At 43.6% G+C, this 21,004-nt stretch overlaps 1 protein-coding gene across 4 annotated transcripts in view; it reads left to right on the plus strand.

Moving 5' to 3' along the window:
- Positions 1-21,004, plus strand: part of SPAG16 (sperm associated antigen 16) — a 667,853-nt gene that overhangs the window by 340,854 nt on the left and 305,995 nt on the right. For all 4 annotated transcript variants that reach the window (XM_014575658.4, XM_025186825.3, XM_089779827.1 and 1 more), the window contains one exon: positions 2,500-2,643. In XM_014575658.4, coding sequence (XP_014431144.2) covers positions 2,500-2,643 — 144 coding nt within the window. The remainder of the gene's footprint in view (positions 1-2,499; positions 2,644-21,004) is intronic.

Consider the following 21,004-nt stretch of genomic DNA (forward strand, 5'->3'; position numbering starts at 1 on the left):
AGGCCTGCTGGGCCCTTCTTCCTTTGACCTCCTTGGACTCCTGTTGTGTGTGATGAAACCACCTTTGAAGCCCGGAATCTTCTACCTGCTTTTCTCACCTCTGCCTTGGCAATACTACTGCTTTCCTAGCAAGGCCTCAGACAGAGTCACATTATCTCAGATGTCCCTGTGTTTCAGAGTCGTCCTATGTTAGTGAGAATTCTGGGTCAAGTCAGTTTGACCCGTGACCATTAGGCCTCTCCTTTGCCTTGTAATAGGCTGGGAATCTTTCTTTTCCTGTGATGTTTCTTTCTATTCCGTCCTCAGCTATGGACCAAATTGTGACCAGTTTAACTTGTGTAATTATTCTGTATTCATCATTGTAGTTTCTGAATAAAAGTATTTCCTTCATCTCCTCCCCCAGTAAATCCTCCTCTTTGTCCAAGAGTGACAAGATCTCCTCCTTTTGAGGTAGTGGAGAATGAGAAGTGCCTCCCTTGTCCAAAAGCGTGTCTAATTATTAAATGCCTGGAAACTGAAAATGCTGTTCTGGGAGGTGTTGCTTTCAGATAGGAGATCATCTGTGAGTATTTCTTGATGGGAAGAAAGAACTGAGGTTTTAGGATAGATTTGAAGAAGGCTTAAATCCTTGTCCTATCAGTGGTGGGAATGTTGATCTGTGGAGCTCTGGAATAATTATGGATACATTATTTATGTCTAGAAGAAAGATGCTATTGCAGCAAGAATTTTTTCTGGTGTGACATTCATGTGCTACTTATGGGTATGTCTAGACTGCATCCCTCTGTCGGCAGAGGGATGCAGATTAGACAGGTCGACATTGCAAATGAGACAGGGATTTAAATATCCCGTGCCTAATTTGCATAAAAATGGCCATCACGTTTTGCCAACTCAGCACTTTGTCTGCAAAAAGCGGCAGTCTGAGGTGGATCTGTCAAGAAAGAAAGCCTTTTTCGACAGATCCCTTATGCCTCTTGCAGGAGGTTTACAGGATCTGTCGAAAAAGGCTTTCTTTCTCGACAGATCCCGCTCTAGACTGCTGTTTTTTGCCGACAGTGCTGAGTCAGCAAACCACGGTGGCCATTTTTATGCAAATTAAGCACAGGATATTTCAATCCCTGCCTCATTTGCAATGTCTACCTGCCTAATCTGCATCCTTCTGCTGACAGATGAATGCAGTCTAGACATACCCTGTTAGTAGAACTCTCTTTGTTGGGGTATCATCTTATCTGTCTAAAAAATAGTTTCTCATTCTTCCTTGCATTTTAATTCTGAACTGTATCGTTGGCCTGTTTAGGCCTTTTGCTGCACACGGCTTAGTCCTTGGACATAAGAGCATGTACAGTGTTGATCCACAATAAATAATACATCACTGTGTTGATTTGGTTACTAATTAAGCCCATCTAAAAAAAGTTTGGTAATGTTCATTGTGACAGGTTCACCTTTTCTTTCGTAGACACACAATGGCCAAACCAAGAACAGACTGTGTTAGTATGAATTTTCAGTTAAGAGTTATAATAGATGCATCCCAGTATGTTCCCATGACTTCACTACCCAAAAGGAAAACCTGTCGCGCAGCCAGAGAGTAGAACTGAAATGGATTCACTGAACTTAGCCTAGTAGCGGCTAAAGTATTAACAATAAACCATAGCTACTATAGTGTGAATCAGGTATACTCAACTTTGGAAGCCCTGGGGGCCACAATGATATTCACAGTATATACCAAGGGCCGCAACTTAAGTGTGTTTGCATATACATGCAAATATATGCAAATAGCTTCTTCCTCCCTGGGTGCTAGAAACGCTGACACCCTTTCCCCGTCTGTTCCAGCCAGCCCATCTGCTTACGTCTTTCAATGCTCACCCTGCCTGGGAGACTCTTTGCCCTTGTGGAGCGTGTTCCCAGTGGAGGCCATGTTCAAAGGATCCCACCTGCGGGCCGCATGTTGAGCCCCGTGTAAACCCAAATCGCACCACGGGCTGCAAACAAATGGGCCGTAGGCCACATGTTGAGAAGCCCTGGTATATATCATAGTTCAGTAATGTCCTTGAGCTTAGGAGATTTTCAGCTCATGGGCAGAATAGACTGGTACTGAGGTCTGATTTCCTATTCCCCATTTCTCTTGAGAAGGCCCGACAGGCTAACATTTCATGAGGCTCTTATTTCTGGAGCACTGTGAGTGAATCACATGGTTTTTCGTTGGTTCATGATTTATATTTTTAAATTATTAATTACACTCGTTTAGGAGATCAGTCCAGGAAAGCGGCTTAAGCATCTGCTTTAGGTGCCTTGCTGCCGGTTCCACCGAAATAAATGGGAGTTTTCCATTACTTCAATAGAAGCAGGGTCAGACCTGTAACATGTAAAGGATTTGTACCTCAGGAGCATAAATATTACCACACCATAGTAACGTAGACCTTGCTATTGCTAAAAAAAAAAAATTGCTTTTGTTTCATGTAAGATGGAATGGAGTCAAATTCTTGTCTGTCTTTTTTGCCCTAGTTTGGCTTTGCATCCTCGGAAAGATATTGTGGTGACTGCCAGTGATGACCACCTCTGGAAGATGTGGGCCTTCCCAAATGGGAACATCATTATGACAGGTGAAGGCCACACCGATTGGCTTTCTGGCTGCTGCTTCCATCCAAGGTTAGTGCAAATTGTGCCCTCGAGCAGCACTAATCCCTTCTGGGGAAATATTTGTTTGCTCTTCGGTCCCTAGGTGGGCTGCGTTGATGACTTTCTGTTCTCAGTGTAACCCTGTGCTCTCTGCTAAATTCCTAAACATGCAGATAAATGTTCTTTTGGCTTTCACTCTATTGACGTAAGATTGATTGCTTCGGATATTTTGTGCGTCTTGAATTTTGTTTACATGCTCTGCGCATTGAGCAAATAGTACTGTGGTTCTAGATCTAGTTGTGTCATTTTCTGTGTGTCCTTGCACCATGACAAACATTTCCTGTTTTTGCATCATTTGGATTAATCATTTTCCTGGATTGTATTTAAAACATACAAATTTCCCTAAGGAATAAGTGTGTTGGCTTACTGCTGCCACCACCTTAATAGAAAGTCAAATGATTTCTCAAAAATAAAATAATAGTCTGAACAGGAAACTGTCATAAGCTATTGAAATATACCAAAAAGAATGAACTATTAAAGGTTATTATGTAAGAAAAAAAATTAATTGTAATCTGGAAAAGTTAGCTGTTCATCTCTTGAGATTGTATATGTATGTAGTAAAACAGGTTTGCATCAGATTTCTGGTGTAAACCACGACCTGCAGTTGTTAAAAGAAGTCTACTACAGAGTGAAAATCTGTTTGACTCTGCAGTACAACTGAAAGCCTTATTAAATTTGTATATTTTTCACTGAGGCATTAATCTATGTTCTTCAGAAATGTTAAAAAAAACCTCTAATCACAGCTTCTGTTGGCTTTTCATATGTTTACTTTTTTTTTTAAGTACTATTTTAAGCCTCCATGTGGGAATATATCCCTATTTGGGAGGGAACTTTAAGCACATGATTATTTTTTAGCTTGTACTATTTTCTTCACTAAGGGTACGTCTAGACTACAAGCCTCTTTCGAAAGAGAGCATCTAGACTACAGCCAGTACTTTCAAAAAAGCAAGCCGCATTTTCGAAAGAGAGCACCCAGGCAGTCTGGATGCTCTCTTTTCCAAAAAGCACAGTTTGCATTATATAGCACCTTTTTTCGAAAGAGCACTTCCGAAAAAGGCGTTATTCCTCGTGAAATGAGGTTTTCTGTGGTCAAAATAACTGCTGCGTTCTTTCAATTTATTTTCGAAAGAAAGCAGCAGCAGTCTAGACACAGGGGAAGTTTTTTCGAAAAAAGGCCAATTTTTTCGAAAAAACCCTGTAGTCTAGAGACATTCTTAGACTTACACAAATGAATATGTGCTTTCCTGAAATGGGATACTGAGTAAGATGGAAAGTTTCATACTACAGTAAAACCTGTGTTATCCAGCACGCTTGGGGATTAGGGCGTTCTGGTTATCTAAAAATTCTGGTTATCTGAGGGTCCTTTTTTGGAGCTGCCACCCCTGCACTGCAGGGCCCTCCAGGTGCCTGGCCCAGCTCCCGGCCAGCTGCGCCAAGCCCCTAGGAAATTTGCCAGTTTCTAAAGTTTTCCAGATAGGTAAGTGCCAGATAGCTCAAGTTTTACTGTAGATCCTGCATTTCCTTATGTACCCCTTGCACTAGAACCTAGACTCAGGTGCACAAGTTATGTAGGTTTGGACCTTAAATAGGGTGCTTTTGCTTCAGAATACTCTCCTGATACACAGAGTACTGTGTATCAAAGGGTCATCACTCTATTTGAATGAATTAAAAAATATGAGGGAGAGGTAATAAAATGTGGAGTGATAGAGGAAGAGGGGGAAATTGGGTTTTTCATTTCCCTTAATACCATAGAAGACTTTTTTTCTTCAATGAATGGCAGCTGAGGTTATATTGAAAATGTGAGCATACAGTAAATTCCATATCAAACATATACATAAACAAAATCCTGCCATCCTCTCACCTCCTATGAGCATAAAACTTCTCTCTGAGAACAGAAAACACAATTAGAGGAGTGTGCTATCGTTTATAAGGCTGCTGGGCATACTAATCAGATTTCAATAATGCATTGTTACTGTGATACCAATGACTCAGATTTTTTAAAAAAAATTCTCATTAGTCTTTGACCAGCAGACAGTCCTTTCAATAGGCTTCCTTGTTTCTAATTCAATTATTGAAATTTAAAATGAATAAGGGACATCATTATTCACTTGCAGTATGAATTTACTCAGGCTAAATGCTATATAAAGAGTAAAAGAAATGCTGTTACAAAATGCACCTGCTGTTAGTGGATGAAATAAATATAATGAAACAGAATACATTTACTCATGGTCTTTTTTTTTTCCAGTGTTGGGTTTCTACACATTAGATGTGAATTTATCAAGAAGAAAATAGAAAGTTCTTGTACAGGGTGTCACAATTAAAATGGAGACATTCATTAGTTTTGTTTTTTATTTGCATGAACCCTTATGGATTTATTCCTCTACAAGGTTGAAAGCAAAGACATTCCAGTAGCAGGGTTACACAGTGGGGAATTAAAAGATATTGGTTCAATTCCCTGATTGTCCAGAAACTTCCTGTTGAACCATGAGCTAGTCTTTGGGCCTTGGTCTACACTAGGACTTTATTTCAAAATACCCCCGTTAGGTTGAATTTATAAGTGGCATGTCCACACTGCCAAGCCCATTATTGCAAAATAATAGGTTGTGTAATTCAAAATCTGTACTCCTGCTTTTCATTGGGAGTATCGCTAATTCCGAAATAGCTATTTTGACATAGCAGTAGTGTGGACATGCAAGTGCTGCTATTTCAAAATAATTACTCCCCAGAGTAATTCAATGTAATTACTTCCCAGTGTTTCCTGGGGCTCCAAGTTGGAGGTAGCATGTCTACATTAATGGAACCTGTCTTGGGCTAATTTTGAGACTTCCCCGTAGAGTGCATGTGCTAGTTCGATTTTGTTAAATCAGGAGTTAAGTCAAATTTACTAATTTATTAAATAGTTTCCTGGTCTAGACAGGGCCTTAAATGCTTTGTGCTTTGGTTCCACATCTGTAATATGGGTATAATACATCTTTTCTCCCACCTCTGTCTGTCTCGTCTGTTTAGATTCTACGGTCTTCAGTAAAGTCACTGTCTCTTACAGTTATACAGTGCATAGCCCAACGGGGCCCTACTTCAGCAGGTTCCATATGAATAATAATCTATCTGTGTACACGACAATGTAAAAGAGCTTTGCTTATAATAGAAGACTCAATTCTCTTAGAACTTGGGTTTCTTTACAAAAGACGAGTTGTACTAATAGACGCAATAATCATTCTCTTTGAGTGGTGTTTCCGTGGGCAGTCCACCTCAAGTGTGTCTGACCCTCTTGAGCCTTTGATACAAGATTTTCCTTTACCAGTGCATTGTCAGCCACACGTGCTCCCTATACCTCCTCACAGTGAACGATAATAGACATTCTGAACTGCCTAAGTTTGAGGTGGAGTATTACAGGCAGTCCCCGAGTTACGCGGATCCGACTTATGTCGGATCCGCAGTTACGAACGGGGCCCTCCCTCTCCCTGGTCTCCAGCAGACCAGGGAGAGGAAGCAAAGCGGCGGAACACGTGGGCAGCGGACAGCCCAGACGCATCTGCAGACCAGCGGAACGGGGAGCAGAGCAGAGCAGAGCAAAGCGGCTGCTCTGCAGACCAGGGGGACGGGGAGCAGAGCAGAGCAGAGCAAAGCCGCGGAGCACACGGCCAGCTGATAGCCCAGATGCGTCTGGGCTGTCCGCTGCCCGCGTGTTCCGCCGCTTTGCTCCCCGTCCCCCTGGTCTACAGACCAGGGGGACGGGGAGCAAAGCAGAGCAAAGCCACGGAGCCCGAGGGCAGCAGAATAGCCAAGGCGCGTCTGGGCTGTCCCGCTGCCCCCGTGCTCCGCGGCTTTGCTCCGGACGCCTGTGGTACAGCAGCTGGGGCGCTGCCGGTTGGTCCTGTAGCCCCGCTCTGGGCGCCACTGGACCAACCCAGCAGCACCCCAGCTGCTCTGCCCCAGGCATCCCCAAGTCAGCCACTGCTGAAACTGACCCGTGGCTGACTACAGGAAGCCCCTGCCCCGGGCTTCCTGGAATCAGCTGCTGATCAGTTTCAGCAGCAGCTGACTTGGGGATGCCTGGGGTTCTTAAGTTGAATCTGTATGTAAGTCAGAACTGGCCTCCAGATTCAGCCGCTGTTGAAACTGATCAGTTTCAGCAGCGGCTGAATCTGGACGCCAGTTCTGACTTACATACAGATTCAACTTAAGAACAAACCTACAGTCCCTATCTTGTACGTAACCCGGGGACTGCCTGTAGTGTATCTGCTTTGAGAGTGCCTGGACTATCTTGTATTCTGTTTGTCCTGTGGTAGTAGTTTTAGTTTTAGTTACTATGGGTAATTATTAGTGTAAGCCAGGGGTCTGAAGGACTGCATGCAATGCAGCCAGCTGAAGTTGTTTAGCTCTGCAAGATAATTAACTGTTGATATGTAAATACAGCTCATGCTGATTTGGGGAAGGAATCCAGGGTGTGGTTATGTAAAACCAGTTCAGCCAAGGCTGATGGAGGATCTGTTGTTAGAATGGAATCTGATATATTGTAACTAATTTGGGCTGTTGTGGGGGTCACAAATCATGCTACCCTTAAATGTAGGAACTTGTAAAATATGACAGAAGTGTTTCCAGGAGAGACACCATCATTGTAAGAGGTCTCAGATGAACAAGCCTTTTTCGACAGATCCTGTAAACTTCCTTGTAGGAGGCATAAGGGATCTGTCGAAAAAGGCTTTCTTTCTTGACAGATCCCCCTCTAGACAGCCACTTTTTGCTGTCAAAGTGCTGAGTTGGCAATTTTATGCAAATTAGGCACGGGATATTTAAATCCCTGTCTCATTTGCAATGCCGACTTGACTAATCTGATCCCTCTGCCGACAGAGGGATGCAGTCTAGACATACCCTTGTTGAGGGACTACGCCAGCTAAGAGGGTCTACTTCTGCGTGGCCCTTAAATCCAGGAAAAGGAAGAATAGGGAGATTAAACTCAGAATCTTGAGCCCTTCAGAGTTATGGCCCTGCCTCAGGAATGGTGGTCGTCGGTTCAGAGTTGCGTCCCTGCCTCAGGAATGGCGGTCACCGGTTCAGAGTTGTGGCCCTACCTCAGCAATGGTGGTCGTCGGTTCAGAGTTGCAGCCCTACCTCAGCAATGGCGGTCATCGGTTCAGAATTGCGGCCCTACCTCAGCAATGGCGGTCGTCGGTTCAGAGTTGCGGCCCTACCTCAGCAATGGCGGTCATCGGTTCAGAGTTGCAAACATTTCAGAGTTACAAAGAGCAATTGGGGTCCAAGCCAGTTGCCAGCTGCAGCTAAGCTTCCTCCTCAGTGCCAGCAGCTTCTTTGCTGGCAGTTTCTTTCCCTGGGTTGGACTGCAACTCTGTTACTCTTCTAGTCAGAGGGAGTGGGAATGAAATTAGCTTGTTCCCTCTCCCAGCTGGAAAACAGCACCACTCCCTTTTGGCCAGGGAAGGGGTGAAAGCGGAAGAGATGCCAGAGCTGCTTCTGCTCTTCCAGTTGTCTTGTGCTGGCAACACCAGCATTTTCAGTCCTACATGTAAATGGCTGCCACTCATATTAGAGGGAGGTGGGGACAGGTAGCCCAGATGTGCCTACTAAGATGCAATGCACATCTGAAGGGGAACGCTCAAAAGACTACGCATCTTAAAGAACCTCAGTCACTGTAACCTTTCCCTTGAGATCCTTCAGTAGCTGTACCAGTACAAACATTTTAGAAATGCCATTGGCCTGCTGCTGTTGTATTATTTCTGTGTGTCAATCTATGTCATTGGCTTGTTTAATTCTGGTCCAAAGTTTGTATTTTTTCTACAAAATGTCATTTTAGGACTGAGTATAAGACTTTTTCTACTAACCACAATTCATTGTTGGTCATTAGTTGCCTGGTACAATACAGTAGAGTGATTGCCTTTCAAAAAAGCCCTTCAGGAAGTCTAAAAAGTCCATGTGAAATTTAGGAGTTGTAGAGAAATTGCCACAGGGACCAGATTCATCTAGTCTCTCAGCAAGGCCATGCAAGCTCTGAACTATAATGGAAATTAATAGAATGCTTTCCTTTGTATTCACCTAAAATCCCATTTAGCACCAGAATACTTAAAAAAAATTGCAGGGCTTAAAATATTTAATAACCATATTGCTGACTTCCTGTGGCAATTTTATGTTTTATGGCAGACACAGAGAATGTTCTTGTAATATTCCCTACAGAAATCTTGGAAATTGCTGCCTTTAAACTTAAAGTTAACGTAACCTAGCACAGAATCTGTTCCGACCTTTAAATTGTCTTTCACAAATTGCATTTGCACAGCCCTCTGGTACTGCTTTTCACCATGGGAAAGGGAAATAAGTGGAAAGGGAAAGAAATAGAACAATCTCTGCACAAGTAAAAGAACAAAACATCTCGCATTTGGAAGAGTCATTCAGAATTGACCAGAAACAAAAAGTCTTTTTTTTTTTAATTGACCCGACAAAAAACTAATAAAACATGAAGAAAACTCATTTTGGATTAAATGAAATGTTTAAATTTTTTCCTATTTTTTTCAACTGGCAAAATTTAGTGAATTTGCATAATGATTTTGTTGTAAAAAATATTTTGACCAAAAATGTATACGAATTGACCAAAATATGGATGCAAGATTGAATTCGGTTTTCCTTACAGTACTAATCTAAATCAAATCTACCATATGACTTTGAAGTTAGATTGATTGAAGCTACATTCTTATTAACTGGGTAGAAATTTCACTGATTAAATCTCATGTTGAAGATAATGAGAGGTCAGATGACCAATCTATTTTGATCACCACGTTATTTCATGTACCCCCTAGCTATCCATATATAACAGCTGTACTGACAAACCAGTGATTGATTCAGGGGCTCCCAGAAGTAAAACCAGTCACTAAAGCTTGATCTAAATAGCCAGACTTCCCGGGTAAGAGCCATAGCAGAGTCAGATCATCTGTGGATCAGTACAAGGCTGATGTGAGCATTGTCAAGATAAACTTTTGTATCTGTTCCCTCTGGGAAGTGCTTTTGAATACGCTGTCTGAAGGCAGAGGTCTCTGAGGATGGGCAGGAGGGGAATTGCACCCTTTCTCTGTCTGTGAGATCAGAGGGAGTCAGCATCACTTCTGTAGGGCACAATCAGGGGGATTAGGGAATGTGCTTGTGACATTGCACCTCCATATTTTATGGAAATACGTTTTTGAATATGAATATGCATAACTCCAAAATACTTTAGGCAAAGTGGGGGATGTAACCTATCCTTGGCGATCTTGTAATCTACTGCATGTGTCTGTTTTGTTCTCTTTGTGTGCATGTATCATTTTTGTATATAAAGTTCAGAATTATGGTGCATGAGCCCATTTCTATATCTACGTGCCCTAATGAAGGCCATCAGCAGTAGTCAAGGAATTTAATGGCCCAGTGCTCAAGGCAGTGATAATTGACTTGTTATTTTTTTTTAATTCTGGATTGTGGTTGGTGCTACAAAGACACATGACCCTGCCACCTTGTGTTGGAATCCATCTTGAGCTTGTCCACAGTGGTGGTGGGAACTGGACAGAGATTTCCCACACTGTGGAAATTCTTCATAAGAAATGGGATGCAAACAATGACTGTCGGCTGGTATGTCAGATTGCTCCTCACCCTGCAAGGGTACACATACACTCCTGGAAACTAACCCTAAGGACAGGGGTTCAGAGAAACTGCTGGACACAGGTCAGAAAAAAGAACAGCTTGGGCCTGACAAGAACTAGGGTGAGAAATGATGATTTGTAACAACTTCTCTTAGGGCACGTCTAGACCACTCACGACTTCTGAAAGATGATATCCAAATTAGGCATGAATTTGCATATCTTCTTCCAATCCCTTTTTCGGAAGAGTTTTTTTTAAAAAAAAAAAAAAGTCTAGACAGGGTTTTTCATGCAAAAAACCCTTTTTTCAAAAGAACCCTGTAAACCTCATTTTTTGAGGAATAAGGTTTTTTCCAAAATAGAGAGTTTTCGCATGAAAAATCCCAACTAGACTGCTTTTTTTTGTGAAAAAAACTTCCAAAAAAGGGATTGGAAGAAGATATGCAAATTCGAGCCTAATTTGCATATATTCTTTGGGAAGGCTTAGCTGGCGTGTTTTGTTTTATTTTGCTTTGTAACTTACTTTGAGCTATCGGTTATCACTTGCAACCACTTAAACGCAACTTTTTATACTTAATAAAATCACTTCTCTTTATTATTAAATCCAGTGGAAATCATTGTTACCTGGGAAGGAACCACAGCTGTTCCTATTTCTCGTTCATTGATAAAGGGAGCAAACTTTATGAGATTTCTCTACGTAAACCTTTTACACAGACTAAGATGCTCTGAGCTGTCACCCCAACTCTGTGCCTTGCTGGGAGAGACCAGTGCTTCTGGCTTAGCAGGACAGGGTGGGGCGTGCCCCAAAGGGCAGGTAGGCAGGTTCAGTGATCAACGCAACAAGCGAATGTCTCAAGGAGATCTCTGAAACTCAACCTGTCGTAGTTCTGATTCAGTCTAGTGCTTCAGCCAGGGGAGATCCTTAAAACCTACAGCTGCCCTCCTTTTATCTCTGGAGAGAGCATGAATCATTACTTCAGTGCTTTCCTCAGGGGTGAAACTCTTCCTGGGGTACAGAAATCCTGATGGGTGCATCCATCTTCCTCCCCTCTCAGTCTCATGTCTGTCTACACTGCAGTTAGAAGCATAGATGCACCAGAGCTAGCTTGGGAAGCAGATCAATGAAGCTGCTGCAGCATGGGCTTCAGTGTAGTTGTGGAAGATTTCCTGGAATCCTGGATAGGTGTTTGGACAGCTAGCCGACAACGCTAGCCCATGGCTTTGCTGCTCCAACATCCATGTTAGCTAGATGAAAGATTGGCTACACAATCTGCAGTTACGCCCTGTCACTGCAGCAGAGACATCACAACAGCCACGGTACTTAGACCTGAAAGCAGTGTGAGATTTGGCGATGATAATGTGGCACAGAGGATTCTTGGTGGGAAACGAGGCTATTTTAAAATTCTCCCCCATGCCCTCTGACACTTTGAACAGCACTTCACAGTTCTAAAGCCACTTGGTTTCCTCACATTCCATTGCGAACTAGAGTGTTATGAGGTAGGGCTGCAGGAGGACTAGGCTCAACCTGAAGTACTGAATGTCTCTCAAGCTTTAGCCATTTGACGTGAAGGGGCTGATGGGAGACACAGAAAGAGACGGTGTTCCCAAAACGTGTAGACTAGGAGGAGGACAAAAGAAACCTTAAGGTTAGGTAAAAACCATTTATATGTTCTTGTATTCAAAATAGTAAAGAAACATCTCTGTCCTTGTTCAAGTTGATTCTTTTGCTTTAAAAACTGTTTTAAAAGATTTTTATTTTGTAAAATAATAAAACAACCTAAAGAACCACATTATAGCAGTACTAAAATACTTCAGGGCATGTATTATATTTTATTGGTCTATTAATATTAGCCTTGGGTGGTTAAAGTGCCAAACCACACAATGTACCTGAGGGATATGTTAATGGCCCAATAAAAGTCACCGTGGAGTGTCCTAATACTGTATTATTTGCTCTTCACATATGCTAGTGTAATGTTCAATGACATTAATATAATATTTGATATTAATACAGCACCTTCTTTTCTGAACATTTTTCTCATGCAAAACAAGAACTGAGCCCGTGAAACAACATGGATGTTTTAGTTCAGCTCCTTTCAATCTAAAAGCAACTTTGAGTAGTAACTTTGATTCATTTTAAAACCTTTGTGCTGCAAATCGTGGGCGCATGAGCTGGTACTATTCTGTTGATATGAGACAGAAGAATTGCCAATATTTTCTTAGTTATTATTTCTACTCTCTCGGCATCTCATGTATGAATTCTAAACAAATATCAATTTGTTAATGTTATATGACGAACACTAACAATGTACTTGGCAGTTGGAGAGTAGTATTTGAAGAAAAATATTTTATACATTAAAAATTTCCCTGTTTTCTCACAGAACGTATGCATTTGCCAAGCCATTCGGTGTTCATAAAAATATGCACCACTAACAATTAATGAGAAACTAAAACACAAAATTACTGTCTCTGTGCATTTATTATAACAAGAGCACACCACACATATTTTATAATCAACTTCTTGGGTCTCCTTCCAGTATGGCTTCCAGCATTCTACTTGGGGAAAGGCTTTTGTAAGCTTTTTGAATCAGGGACAATCATTTTCTGTTTATTTGTATAGCACCTAAAAGAGTTGGGCCTAACTTGGTAGACTAGGTGCTACCACATTACAAATGTTGAGTGATAATTGTAGCATGGCTTATTTTCTTTTGACCACCACAGCATATCCAAGTTTCTCACTAACTCTGAGTCAAATACGTAGCCTTCTAGGTGAAATGCATTTGTGGCTTACGCATTGTAAACTTTTTTGAGGACAAGGATGCTGCTGGTTTGATTATCAAGGTGAATGATCTGCGCTCAATATTCATTCCCCATGTTTCAAACTGTAGACTCCCTATAGATCAGTGTTTCTTAAACTTTTTAAGACAGAGGGACACCAAACAATATTTTTTATGGGGAACACCAAGGATTTTTTATTGAAGCAGGGAGGAGGGGGAAGATCGGGGGGGGAGGGGAAATTATTGATCCAAAAAAAAAAGTTGCCTGCCCCTTTAAAGGTGGCTATTTTGAATTCTGTTGTTCTCCGTGGCACACCTCCGACTGCCTCACGGCACACCGGTGTGCCATGGAACACGGTTTAAGAAACATGGCTATAGATAGTAGCAGCTAGCAGGGATCTAATACTCTTATGCAACCACATCAACTGAAATCCATCAATATCTTCATAGATCAGTGTTTGGTGAGAAACAGCTACTGGCTGCACAGAGAGTCAAACACTCTATTAATGATTCCAAAAATGTGCAGGCTGTTTTGTTTGGTTATGTAGAATAACTATTTTGCCTTAATAACATGCATAACTACAATGGGTAGGTAGTGAAACAAAGGGAAATGATTTGATTACAAATTGACAACGGTTCTTTAGTCATGGTATCAATAGTTAAAAAGCTATGCTGGCAGCAAACCTGTATCCCTCCCTAATCTTTCAATGATTTATAATATCAGTCTTACATGGCATGTTTCCTCGGTGAAAACAGCAAGCCACTGCTCTTGTATCTCTTCTCGTGTTTTAATAGGTAGATGTAAGCCTAGGGTATGCAGTGTTGTTGAGGCTGTATTGGTCCCAAGATATTAGTGAGTCAAGATGGGTAAGGTAATATGTGGAGTTGGACCAATAAAATATTACCTCACCCTCCCCTCTCCACTGCCCTTGTCTCTTTAAACATAGAGTATCATTTGCACTGAGAGTATTCTCTGAAGCTAGCAAGGTTTGCAGGTCAAGCAGATGCTGTCAAAATCCTGAGTCCAGGACCTGCTAAGTGACATTATAAAGTAATATTTCTTAGCTCTAGTTAAACAAAACGGTGTTCACCTGTATTTAAGCTGTAAAGAAACATTCGCCTGTGTGAGTTGACCTTACTGTTTGATGGTCTTGTTAATTTCAGAGGAGACCTTGGTATGTTGTTTTAAAGGCCTTGGGAAATTCTGTTGGTATGGAGACAAGCAGAGACATCTAAAAATTGAGTCTTCGAGAATACCATTGGGTTCTGTTCTAGACAATGGAGCATTCTGAAGGCTACACAGGACAAAAATCATACCTAAAGTTGTGTCTCTTTTTTTTTTAAATGTCCACCTAATCAGGTCAAAAGGCGACTCTTCAAAATGTTTATCCTTGTGGGCGGTAGAAGTGGCTGAGAGTTTAAGTAGTCCTATGACTTAATCTCAGGAACTCTGTTGTAGACACTCTCGGGTTTCACTGTGGAAAAGTCTCGCTGCTGAACATGCAAAGTCCAGCTAGGGATGCCAGTGTCGAAGATCCCGGGGCTGAAAGAAAGAGGGAAGGAAGGGCCAGATGGTGTGCAAGGCTCATCTAGCCAGGGGTAAGCAGGAACTGTCCCCATTCCTCATTTCCTACTGCCACGAAGCCCGTTCAGAAGAGCAATTCCATAGACTCATCCCTATCTCCTTGAAAGCAACAGAACGGTTGCAGGGAGGAGAGATGGTGCCTTTATAGCCTCCACTCAGGCAATTAGGGTGGGCTGCCCGGGGCAGGGAGAGGTGCATGGTCAAGGTGATGCCATGCTGAAGCCCTGAGGTGCACACTGCTAGTGTCAAGTCAAAAACTGCTCCTGGCTGGGAGGTGAACACTGCGGGATGGCCGCCGTGGGGAGACAGGATGCCGGGCTACATGGACCATTGGTCTGACCCATTCTGGCCATTCTTATGTTCTGTGGGGTTAGCAGTGCCCAGATTTCTCCCTGCTTTCTCCCAGGGGAGGAATGTGGGGGGCAGAATGCAGCTCTTCTTCCCCCCTCCCATGTTCCTCCATGCCACCCTTAAAGGCTGTAATGGAGTGAGGAGCAACACCAGGGCTCCCTGCATCTAGGTGACTTTCCTCTCATGAGCTGCACTGTGAGGCGAGCGCCAGGAGCTGCTGCTCTGCAGCACCGCTGGGGAAAGTGACCCCAGGGATGTAGGGAGCTCTGACATCTCTTGTCCCCTCCCCCCCCACACACACAGCCACCTTGGGGTGCACAGAGGAGAAGCCTTCTGAGGTGGGGAGAGAGCGGCAATACCAGCTGCTCTTTGCATCCAGGCCAGTTTCTCCATGAGGACCCTGGGGGAGGGAGGGAGTGCAAGGATGAGAGGCAAGGGGAGGCACAGTGCTGGGGTTGGGGACAATGAGGGAGCCTGGGGAGCCCATGGGGTACTCAGGAGTGCCAGTACCCACAGAGGGGCCGGGGCAGCAAAATGTAAGTTCCCAAAGCCGGCCCTGCGGGCAATATGAGGAGCGGGTAATCTCTCACAGTCCTTTGAATGCAGGGGCTGCTGCTGTGAACGGTCCCTGCGTAACCACCCCTCTGTGGGGAGAGTTTCTGACTGGAGTGTCCCCACCAAGCCATGCGGCCCTGCACGCCTTCCCATGGAGGGGAAAAGCCACAACCTCATTCTTCTGTTTTAACGTAAAACAGAGACGCCTGGCTCATGCTCACGGAACGATCTCTGTTCAATAGCAGTGGGCTTGAATCACTGCCTGTTTTGTGCCTTTAGGTCAGATGGAGGCATTAAAACCTGATGCAGATTTCCCTGTAGAAACATGCCCCTTATTTATCCCTGGTAAAACTATGATTGATATGGACATATAATTGATCTAGTTATATTAATTAGGACTTTCAAAATTGCATTTTGACTGTAAAGCCAAATTGCTCTGATTCCTTTTTGGAAAGCTTGGGCAGACGCAGAGCTCAGCAAAGCCTTCTTTTACGAGAACGCACATTAAATAGAACAATCCTTGAACCTTTTCTGGGAGATGACATGATTAGTTTTCAGCCGTACAACAGGCTTTGCAAAACACATTAGGCTTGGCAGACTGGATGTATGTTGAGAGGCATTGGAAAATGGTCGTAGCATAGAACATTTACTCGCCGCTTCCCCCACCCCCTGCAAGAAAAGCTATTCCCACCCCACTGAAAAGTTGATTTCCAATGCCTTTGACTGCTTTTTAGCCACAAAGAGGTGTCATCTACGCACCCACCCTGCATTGTGGCTTTAATAAACCTGTGTTTACAATTCAGAATTGTTCATTTTATCCCTTTTCAAACGGCAAGGGTATATATCCGTGGGCAGAAAATCTAACCACTCCTTATTGGACCCCATATAGAAACAAACTTTATGTAGCAGAATCCTTCCGCAGCACCACCATTTCTACTGCACAAACCTGTGCGGAGTGGCTGGCCGTGACTTTCCCTTCGGGATGTGCACTCTCATTAATTTTATCAATAAAACGGCCTTTTTCTGGACAAAGGAATAAATCACATATAAATGAAATATGAGAGATTACACCAGAAGCTCAGCTTCTGCTTAGACTAATCCAATATCTTTGGCCAAATGTCTCAATGTCAAAAGCTTTATAAGTATTCTGCAGGATCAGCCTGGCAAAGAGAAATCAATAACCAGGTAATGGATTTGATTAAAATGTTTATTTTTTCTCCTTCCACCTGCCCCCGCCAGCCAAATGTTCCTACCCATACTAATCTGCTGCTGGTAAATGCAGCTGTTGGATAGCCACTCTGCTTTTCCAGTGTGTACACATACGTCTATTTCTCACATACGTTCTAGAACTCATCTCAGAGATCAATTAAAGCATCTGGGTCCATGTTTAGAAATGGCATATGTACGGCTAAATACCATTTTTCTGTAGATTGATTCGTTCTAAACCGCACCATTGCAGACAGTACGTCAGGGCTTGTTTTCACTATAAAACGCTAGACTGTGGATGACCTCAGAGTCAAAGAATCAGGGACGTGTACAGCTGGAAGGGAGCTTGACCTCCATTTAGGGCTGGCTTCTTAAAAAGTAGGTTAATAACTATTGCTGTACCACTATCACATGGAACTTCCTATGTCAATGAAAGGCGTTTTCCCATGTAAGTAGTTAATGCAAAGCAGCAATGGCTCAGCTGAAGAAAATACTCTTCCATCAGTCTAGCTACAGCCACACCAGGAGTTAGGTTGGTGTAAGAATTCACACCTTTGAGCAATGTAGATAGGTCACTTTAAATGTTGAGTGTAGATCTGGTGTGAGGGGGCAGACCAAGCCCTGAGGCCAGAGAAGGACGATAGCGAAGTCCTCCCAGCAGGATAAAGTGGCTAGGAAGAAACCAGCCAATCAGAAGCCAGGAGGGCTTACAAAAGGAGCTGCAGGACTAGAGGCAGTTCTTTTGCAGCCCAGACCCAGAGGGGAGAAGGTCAGGGGTGGCTGGCTGGCAGAAGCAGAGATTGCTCCCAGTGGAGAGCTGTTCAGAATGATGAACTGAGCGAGGGGCAAGAAACTGTCTCCATCAAAAGAGGCCCTGGAGACACTACTCACTTCTAAGCGAGGAACCAAACTGAGAGAAAAGGGACACAAGGAGGGTATGTCTCCACTACCACCCTAGTTTGAACTAGGGTGGTAAATGTAGTCAATTGAAGTTGCAAATGAAGCCCGGGATTTAAACCAAAGTTAGATGGGAAAAACTAACACAACATGTAAATGGTATCATGAGCTTTCGTGGGCACAGCCGGTCATCTGAAGAAGTGGGCTGTGTCCACAAAAGCTCATGATACCATCTACATGTTGTGTTAGTCTTTAAAGTGCTACCAGATTATCTGTTGTTTTTTAAGTTTCTCCTGTTACAGACTAATTCGGCTACCCCTCTGAAGCTTTCCACGAGGAGTAACGGTAGTTTGAATTAGAGATCCTAATTCGAACTACCTATTCCATGCCGCGTGTAGCCGCAGGCACGGAGTTCGGACTAAGGGACATTTAAAAATGGCGGCGCCCAGGAAGATGCAAATGAAGCCCGGGATAGTTAAATCCCAGGCTTCGCTTGCAACTTCGAATGCCTACGTTAGCCTCCCTAGTTCGAACTAGGGTGGTAGTGTAGACATACCCGGAGAGAGCACCAGGATGGACCCAGGTTGTGACTTCACACAAGCCTGTGTGACTCGGCCAGAGAGCTGAGTAGCCACAAGGCTTTTTAAAACTGAGGAAGTGCAGGAACCCGCCTTGGCCAAATGGGGGTGCTCGTATGAGTACCGACCCTGTTACAGCAGGGGTTAATGCTTCCATGCCGCGAGGAGAGCCCGAGACCATTTTAATATTAGGGACAACTCAATCTCTTACTCTGCACCTAATCTGCAAGCCACAGTTGGTTTCATTGGTTGTCTCAGGGAGATCACACCGATGGCAGAGAGCTGGCCCAATAATTCTTCACAACTACCCATGAAACAACACCGCCACCATGCACAACACACCCAAATAATACTCCAAAGCCTAGACTATATCTGCAGAGAGCACGAAGCAATGGAAACAGGTAAACGTATTTTCGAGAGCTCTTTTTGTTCAGAATAGCCTCAGGTTCAGTCAGCAGTGGGATTTGCAGCCTGTTACCATTCAGTTATGTTCTATCTCAGCTATTTTTAGCTTTTTTTTTTTAATTCACACAAGTGTTTAGGAATTACTTCCATGTGACAGCAATGGACATTCCGTTACTTGCAATTATGCTAATGTTCTTTGTGAATATTGCACATTTCCTCAGAGTTCAGTGTTGCTGTAAATGTTAATTAGGGGAAATACCTCGCTTGTCAAAGGAGCCCTGTACCCATTTTAAAACTAGGTAAATTGAGACACGGGGACAACTAGTGGTCCCCAGGACAATGAAGCTTTGTTAGAAAGTGTCAGCGAATGTGCTAATTAAGGGTATGTCTTCACTGATTTGGGATGTGCGAGTCTTGTGTAAACAAGATAGCTTAGACTTGAACTCAGGTCCCACTTGTCGAGTTAACGCCCAGGGAGCAACTTACTATCAATGGTCTGATTTGTCAAAAACCGATTCCTTGATGAATACTTCCTGCCTTTGTTGGTGAACATCCCTCTAAAACAGTAGTTCAGAAACTCAGGGCCATGCCCCCAAGTGGGGGATGCAGCGTCAGCAGATGGGGTCACAGTAGTCCCTAGTGTTTGCGGAATGCTATTTTGCTCTGCACAGCCTGACCTCCCACACATAGGGCACAAAGGATGCCATTCTGCTTTGCAAAATGTCATCTTCTGCCCAACATGATCTCACATATGCCCTATGTCCAAGGTCATGCTGTGCGGAGGAGGCCATTTTGCTCTTCAGGCCATCTGGGTTCCCAGGAGGAAATATTTAATTAAAATGGGGCTGTGACAATCAAAAATTTAGGAACTCCTATCCTAAGAATACACCCTACATGGGGGAATGGTCCCACTACGGTGGAGAACTTTCCTGGCTTCTATACTACCCCAGTGAAATGGACCAGCGAAAGAATCTGGGGGTATGTCTACACCTGCACCCTCTTTCGAGAGAGGGATGCAAATGAAGACATTCAAAATTGCAAATGAAGCCAGGATTTAAATATCCCATGCCTCATTTGCATATTCATGTATGGCGCTATTTCGAAATAACAGACGCTGTTAAGACGCGGTTATTTTGAGAGAAAACCCTTCTCTCGAAATAACCCTTATTCCTCATATAATGAGGTTTATCAGTTATTTCAAGAGATGGGTTTTCTCTTGAAATAACCGCATCTTAACAGTGTCTGTTATTTTGAAATAGCGCTATTTCGAAATAACAGACACTGTTAAGACGCGGTTATTGTGGCGCCACAGTATGAATATTTAAATCCCGGCTTTATTTGTAATTTCAAATGTCTTCATTTGCATCCCTCTCTCAAAAAAGGGTACAAGTGTAGACATACCCTGAGTCCCCGCTCTCCCTTCTTTTACCCAAATACCTCCCTGAGCCTGAGGGCTCCCCTTTCGCTCCCCTGAGTAACAGAGTCCTCGAAATCCCAACAAGGCTGGGCCCAGGTTTTCTGGGGCTGAATCCCTGACCTTGTAGTTACTTAGAGCAGAGGCTAGGGTGTCCCCACTCCAGGGTGCTTCTCTTCACATTGGACGCTTTCTTGACCCAGTGATCATTACATACAGTTCAAAGAGAATACAATTTATTAAACAGCAACTGATTAAAAAGAAAAGAATAAGGAAAAAATGAGAGAGGTTAAAAGAGAACACACAGCCCTGCTCTGTAGCACGGGGACATCACAAACAGCAGTTTGCAGAGTGTAAGGACAGTTCACAGTCTGTTCCTTATAGGTCCGAGGGCTCTTTCTCAGGCCCTGGCTGTGCTGCAGGGGGGGCTTCAGGTTGGACACGCTTGCTCTGGCAGTGACTGCACAACTTCAGGCTCTAGGTGGCCGGACCCTTCTCCCAGTAGGAGTTACAATCCCTCTCCAAGTCTGGTCTGCAGGGCCTATTGGCTGGTGGTGTCTCCCTGCCCAGAGCCTCTCCCCCCGCTTTGCTGGTCCCAGCTGCTCACCACAGCTAGCTGCAAACTATGTTGCTTTGCCAGCCTCCAGCTCCTTGTGTTGCTTCTCTGATCCCTTTGGCTGTCTGGTCACTGCAGGTCTGCCTCTCAGCAATGCTTGCACTTCTTGGGCTGTGTGTGTCTCTGGCTCTGTCCCTGCAGGTCTGTCTCTCAGCACAGCTTGCTCTTCTTGCTGCTCTTCTTAGCTCTCTCTCCTTTTCTCTGAGGGTATGTCTACACTAGCCCCCTAGTTCGAACTAGGGAGGCTAACGTAGGCATTCGAAGTTGCAAGCGAAGCCTGGGATTTAACTATCCCGGGCTTCATTTGCATCTTCCTGGGCGCCGCCATTTTTAAATG

This window comes from Pelodiscus sinensis, chromosome 7 (genome assembly GCF_052426305.1).
Source record: "Pelodiscus sinensis isolate ZL-2025 chromosome 7, ASM5242630v1, whole genome shotgun sequence".
Classification (NCBI taxonomy): Eukaryota; Metazoa; Chordata; order Testudines; family Trionychidae; genus Pelodiscus; species Pelodiscus sinensis.